General features: G+C 38.3%; 1 protein-coding gene across 1 annotated transcript; it reads right to left on the bottom strand.

Moving 5' to 3' along the window:
* Nucleotides 1–1,695: 1,695 nt before the first annotated feature.
* Nucleotides 1,696–2,589, bottom strand: LOC125856103 (uncharacterized). Its single transcript, XM_049535674.1, has 3 exons — nt 2,488–2,589; nt 2,104–2,175; nt 1,696–1,995 (listed from the first exon to the last, which is right to left on the bottom strand). The coding sequence occupies exons 1-3, from the start codon at nt 2,587–2,589 to the stop codon at nt 1,696–1,698; spliced, it is 474 nt and encodes a 157-aa protein (XP_049391631.1).
* Nucleotides 2,590–6,770: the final 4,181 nt, after the last annotated feature.

Here is a 6,770-nt window from a genome sequence, read left to right as displayed (position 1 = left end):
AGATCGTGGATTGGATAATTCTTCTCATGAACTTTCAATTATCTGGAGGCATAAGCTATAACTTTGTCATTCTGCATTAACACACAACCCAAACCAACTCTAGATGCATCACAATACACCACAAAACCTTGAGTACCTTTCGGTAAGGTTAAAACTAGGGTGGTAGTCAACCTCTTTTTCAATTTCTAAAAGCTTTTCTCACAAGCTTCAAACCATTGAAATTTAACAGTCTTCTGAGTTAACTTCATCAAAGGAGATGAAATAGACTAGAACCCCTCTACAAACCTTATACAATAGCCAGCTAAACCCAAGAAACTCCTAATATCAGTTGGAGATGTGGGTCTAGGCCAATTATGCACTACCTCAATTTTCTGAGTATCCACTCTAATTCCATCACCGGAAACTATGTGGCCCAAGAACGCCACAGACTCAAGCCAAACCTCACACTTAGAGAACTTGGCATACAACTCCGTATCTTTCAAATTCTGAAGAACTATTCTGAGATGAGTAACATGATCTTCTTCATTCCTTGAATAGATTAGTATGTCTTCAATGAAGACGATAACAAACATACCTAAATAAGGTTTAAAGACTCTATTCATAAGTTCCATGAACGCTGCTCGTGCATTAGTTAAATCGAACGACATAACCAAAACTCATAATGACCATAACGACTCTTGAATGTTGTCTTTGGAATGTTACATTCCCTTACTTTCAACTAATGGTAACCTGATCTGAGGTCTATCTTAGAAAAACAAGAAGCACCCTGAAGTTGATCGAAAAGATCATCAATTCTTGGAAGATGATACTTGTTCTTGATGGTAACCTTATTCAATTGGCGGTAGTCTATACACATCCTAAGGGAACCATCTTTCATTCTCACAAATAAGACCGAAGTGCCCCAAGGTGAGACACTTGGTCGAATGAAACCTTTATCTAGGAGATCTTTCAACTGCTCTTTCAACTCTTTCAATTTTGCTGGTGCCATTCTATATGGAGGAATAGAAATAGGACGAGTATCTGGAATGATGTCTATGCCGAAGTTTATTTATCTCTTAGGAGGGACTCCGGGTAGATCATCAGGGAAGACTTCTGGAAAATCTCTTACTATAGGAACTGACTGAATGGGAGGTACCTCAACACTAGAGTCATTAACACAGACTAAGTGATAGATACAATCCTTCGAAACTAACTTTATCGCCTTAAGGTACGAAATGAAACGACCCTTAGGCACTACTGAACTACTACTCCACTCTATAACTAGCTCATTAGGAATCTGAAACTTGACAACTCGAGTTCTACAATCAATGGAGGCATAACAAGCATGAAGTCAATCCATACCTCGAATGACATCAAAATCTACCATGTCTAGTTCAATTAAGTCAGCCATGGTGTCTTTATGATTGATGGTAATGACACAAATAGACTCCCCAACGGGTGTAAAAATACAAAAGGGTTCACAAAGTTTCTCAGGAAAAACATCAAACTTATTGCAACATAAGGGGTCACAAAAGATAAACTTGCTCTTGGGTCTAGCAAAGCATAAACATCAAAAGCAAAGACTTTAATCATACCAGTAACAACATCTGGTGAGTTCTCTTGCTCTTTACGACTGGTGATTGCATAGAGACGGTTTGTTCCTCTGCTTGTACCTAAAGTAGTTCCTCTAGGTGCAACTCTGTCTAGGGGAGGAACTTATGAAGATTGGGCCCTATTGCCCTGATTTTTACTACCTTGCATGTTCTTTGGGCACTCTTTCAAGAAGTAACCTTCTTGTCCACACTTGAAGCAACTTGTCTGGCCCTCACAATACTTACCTGGGTGGTTTGTACCACACTTAGCACATGCATGAGCCCAGTTACCTCTTTGTGCCACACTACCTTGAGACAGTGCAGGTCTAGTTCTAAAGTTCTGCGAATTCTGGCCATTATACTCACCTCTGTTTCTGGGTACAGGTGCACTAGCAGATGATGTAGCAGACCCCTTTTGCCTTTGCTGAAAGGACGAACGGTTCACATTACCTTTTTGCTGCCCGGACTCATTTCCTGTCTTAGCTTTCTTATTTTTGAATTGTTCCTTGTCCCTCAGCTTCTCTTCCTCCACCTGCTGCACATAAACCATCATCCTTGATACGTCCATGTACCCGATAAGCATTGCAGCCCTTCTTTCCTTACTCTACAGACGAGACAACCCAGCAACAAACAAACTCATTTTATTCCTCATGTCCACAACCATTTTCAGAGCATAACAAGATAGTTGGGTGAACTTCAACCCATATTCATGAACACTTGGAGAATCCTGCTTAAGTGTGAGAAACTCACATACCTTGGCCTCTTTCAATTCTCGAGGAAAGAAATGCCCCAAGAAAGGTTCCTCAAAATAGGCCCAACTCGCATGTGGTGCATCCTCAGCTCTACCCCCATTCCACTGATCAAACCAAGTCCTAGCAACATTCTTTAGTTAATATGAAGCTAGCTCAACTCTCACAATATCAGTAACATGCATTACATCGAACACCTTCTTCAGTTCCTCAATGAAGTTCTTTGGATCCTCTGCAATGCTCAAACCAGTGAAACTTGGAGGGTTCATCCTTAAGAACTCACGAATCCTTGAAGTGTCAGCCTCTTCTTGTTGAGCTCCTTTTTACTGCCCGACCTGGTTAGTCACGACTTGGCTCAACATTCGGATAGCCTCACAGAGCTCAGCATTAGTGATTTCTCATTGCGGTTGCACTTTAGGTGCATTGGGTAACTCTTGTTCATCAACATTGCGCCTAGCAGGACGACCTCTGGCTGCTCTTCGTGGAGGCATGATTAACTGAAACACGCGCAAGCACAAATTAGAAAGGAACTTTTATAAAGATTAACTCTATCGCATGAAATGAATGTGAAAGAAGTGAGATAGTTCCTAAATGTTGCAGCCACCTAATTATAGATGTGGCACGCACAACACCGGTAAATAGGACTCTACTGACACGGCTTCATAGGCCCCCTAGGACTCTTGAACTCTGTGCTCTGATACCAAGTTTGTCATGCCCCGGGCGGGACTGGCACTCGAAGACCATTGCTGGCCTCAAGCGAACCCTTGGCCTGGCTTACTTAACTCAGCGGAAGACTTAAACATAAGAAAATATAACTCATGCATACTTAAGAAATAATAGTTTAGCCAAAATGGCAACTCGGTCTTTAAACAACATCTGAATAATAATGTAAAGACAACTGAACTACTAATTGTCTATGAAGCCTCTAAACAACTGGGATGGATGTTGGGACAAACCCCACAACATCCTAATGAACTAACTAGAAAGCAAATAAAAGGGGTCCTTCGGAATGCAAGGAGGCTCACCAACAGACTCTGAATGCTCAAGCTAGATCAACGAGGCGCTGGATGTTGATCCTGGTTACTTGCGTCTGGATTATAAGACGATGCAGGCCAACTAGCATCAGTACATTGAATGTACGAGTATGCGAGTTGGAATACTAAACGACAACTTAAGCGTGAAAAGAGTAAGAAGGAACACTTACCTTGGCCCTGTACAACTCATGAATAACTGCACTAAATATAAAGCAATAAGACAGATGCAATATATATATAAAGCTTGTAATACAGTGTAAACAACTTGATTCGTTAAAGATAAAGAAATAACAAACTCAACTTTACTTTTATATAAAATTAATATAACTTTTGTGGGAGATTCTCTAACCGACAACCACCACTATAAACCTAAGTGGTGATACATCGTCTTGCCTACGCTGCCAAAACTGTCCTATACTTTGCCATCATATAGAATCGCTTAACTTAGTAGATCCACTAGTCTATGCTAAAAGCATCATAAGGAGTCATCTAAAAAGCATGATCCTTTACTACCCATGATTATTACATGGAGACTTGAGTTAATATGAACTCGCATCCCCATATCGGTGCTCAATACTACTCCCAAAATATACTTAGCTCATATGTTTGTAAAAACAAAACTCTTTCTTTGAATTGAGATAATTACTCAAAACTTAGCTTAAAAGCTCTCTTGGAAACGATGTTCCTTTTTCTTGCTTAAATGTGAAGACATTTATAAACTCTTTGGGAATACTTAGTTCCCTTATAGATTTTTGAGAAATGAACTCAACTCTTTACTCTTTGCTTAACTTGAAACTTGAGCTTTAAAATGAAGTTAAAGAGTTTGTTAAAGACTCTTGAAAACTTTAAAAACTTTGTTTTGACTTGCTTCTTAACTTCTAGACTTGACTCTTAACTTCTTTGACTTTGATCTTAACTTTCCTTGAATTGGATTATATATTCAAGGTTCATGATCTCATGTTTATGGATGATTTCATGATGTTTAGATGTACCTCAGAGTGTTAGAAACAACTAGGAAACATAGGTACATCACTTAGGAAGTAGTACGAAAAGGTGGGAGAAGAATGGGGAGAACTGGCGTCCCTGGCGCTCTGAGAGGCGTGGGGCGCCAGCTCTCAAACTTCAGAGGAGTTGCTGGGGTGCGCTGGCTGGCACGTTGCCCAGAGGGTGAACTTCGGATCCCCTTTTGGTGCGCGCTGGCTGGCATGACGCCCCACCCCCTTCCCCAGTTTTTTGACGATTTTCTTCTCCGTTTTTCATCTCTAAACTCTCCTAGCTTCCATAGTTCTTTCCCCAAACACTTAGGACTATTAGTACTCTCAATACCCAATAGATTTAACTCAAAAAACAACCCTGAAACATGAATCAAATCAACATTAGGCATTCAACAATCAACTAACAAGAATTCAACAATATTCTTCAAGAACTTCACTTTCTTAACATTCAAACAACTCTAAAATCGCTGAATTGAAACAAGTTGGTATGTGGGTGAACTAATACATCACTAAAAGATCTCACATACCTTAATAGGGATCACCCGCGATGAATTCCACTCCAAACGCTTGATGTTCTTGGCGAAATCTTGGCTTTTCTCCCTTTCTTTCTTCTTTTCTGTTTTCTCCCATCCCTAAGCATGAAATTAATTTTTCTAATCTAAAAAAAATAAGTTTTTACCCCAATAAATCCCTAAAAGCGAATTAGGAAATAAATTAGAGAAAATACTAATTTGCCCTTCCTAAATGCCGGATTGGGACTTTCCTCAATCCAACAACCCAACTTCCGAATGGCATATCTGACTCATATGATTTGGAAATCGCGCAAAATTGGCGGCGTTGGAAAGATCTCTCCAAGGGCTTTCCAACCATATCAAAATCTGCTCCTAACGCATCCTGATCTAGGAGGTATGACCATTTTAAAATGGCCAAAACTCACTTTCTTAACTTAGACAAAATTTCCAGATTTCCTTATTCTTTCCAAAAATCAATATTTTCATATTTTAAACTCTTTATAGTCGTTTCTAGGCGCGAGATGTTACAACAATCATCAGCAAAGTTGTGATACATGTAAAATATTTGCTTAATCAATTTTAAGAAGATTAAGAAAAAAATATATACTTAATTTTATTAGAGAAAAAATAATTTTATCATTATCTAAATAAAATTAAAGATGAAGTTACTATGATATTATTTTAAAAGTACATGACGTTATTCTATTTAAATTATAATAAAACGAGATTAAGAAAATATTATTTCTGATGTTTTTTAAGTTAAAAGAATTTCAAAAACAAAGAAACAAGAAAGGGTTCTTTATGAATAATAATTTAATTACAACAAACATAATCATGTTTATTAGAAAAAATGTATTTTTGACACAATAAAGTAACAACCGATTTTCAGATTAACCACTTTAAGGAAATTCCTAGTGCAGGCAAAAAGATGGTCAAGACAAAACCTAGTTCATGGTGGCGACATGCGGCTTCCAACTTTCTAAACTCTGATTTCCCTTTGCTTCCAATAATTCTACCCTCAACGTTGAAAGATATATCAACTGTTAGCCCTAACTTGCCTAAGGAGAAAATATTTGCAAACACTTTGAATGTTAATGATGATAATGAGACTCTAGAGATTTGTTCTTTAAAGAAGGAGATCACATATGTGGAAGGTGCACCACAAGTAAAATGGACGGATACAGGAAGTGATTCAGAAGACTCATATTGAAAATTGAAGGGTGACTGTCAAATAGGATTGGTACACCCAAACATGAGGACTATGTTAACATGATCTCGAAAGGGGCTTTCAACATTAATTGCAAAGACGGGTATTCATATTAGATGCGTACTCTTATTTATGATTCTAGATTCAAGGTTTCTGAAGAGACAACTATGGCGATGGCATGGATTTCATTTTCTAATCTTCTGTCAACCTTCTTTGTGAAAGAATGTTTATTTTCAGTTGTTGCGGCAGTTGGTAAACCAATTTATTTCGATCAAGCAACAAGGCCTGGTTGAGTGGAGGAAGTTGGTCTGTACAAAATATGAAGCTTCTAAATGGTTGTTCATACTATATCTTGCCTTCAACAGGAGATTATCAACAAAGATTAGATTGGCGAAATGGGGGATATATAGTTGCTATCTTGACATGTCTACTATGTCAAGAGGAGGATGAAGACATTGAACACTTGTTCTTTGAATGCTCATTCACTTCAAATGTGTGGAATAAGATTCTGACATGGCAAGGGATTTAGAGGTATATAGAATGACACTGACAGAAACCATATATTGTTTATGGAAGGAACGAAACTACAATATATTTTAGCACAAGCAGAGGAGTAGAAGGAGACTATCATCAACAGATAATACAAAGTGTGCACATAAGAGGAATCCAGAATGTCAAGCGAGGAAGTAGGATGTAACAACT

This window comes from Solanum stenotomum, chromosome 2, assembly GCF_019186545.1.
Source record: "Solanum stenotomum isolate F172 chromosome 2, ASM1918654v1, whole genome shotgun sequence".
NCBI lineage: Eukaryota > Viridiplantae > Streptophyta > Magnoliopsida > Solanales > Solanaceae > Solanum > Solanum stenotomum.
Note: the sequence above shows the minus strand (reverse complement) of the source record. Positions and strands in the feature narration are given on the sequence as shown.

Bases quoted from the DNA above. Each gene is read 5' to 3' on its own strand.
- LOC125856103 (XM_049535674.1), bottom strand. From the start codon at position 2,589: ATGAACCCTCCAAGTTTCACTGGTTTGAGCATTGCAGAGGATCCAAAG. The intron at 2,176-2,487 runs GTGAGAGTTGAG...TCTCGTCTGTAG, and splicing joins TAATGCATGTTACTGATATT to AGTAAGGAAAGAAGGGCTGC. The intron at 1,996-2,103 runs GTGGAGGAAGAG...TCGTCCTTTCAG, and splicing joins TGATGGTTTATGTGCAGCAG to CAAAGGCAAAAGGGGTCTGC.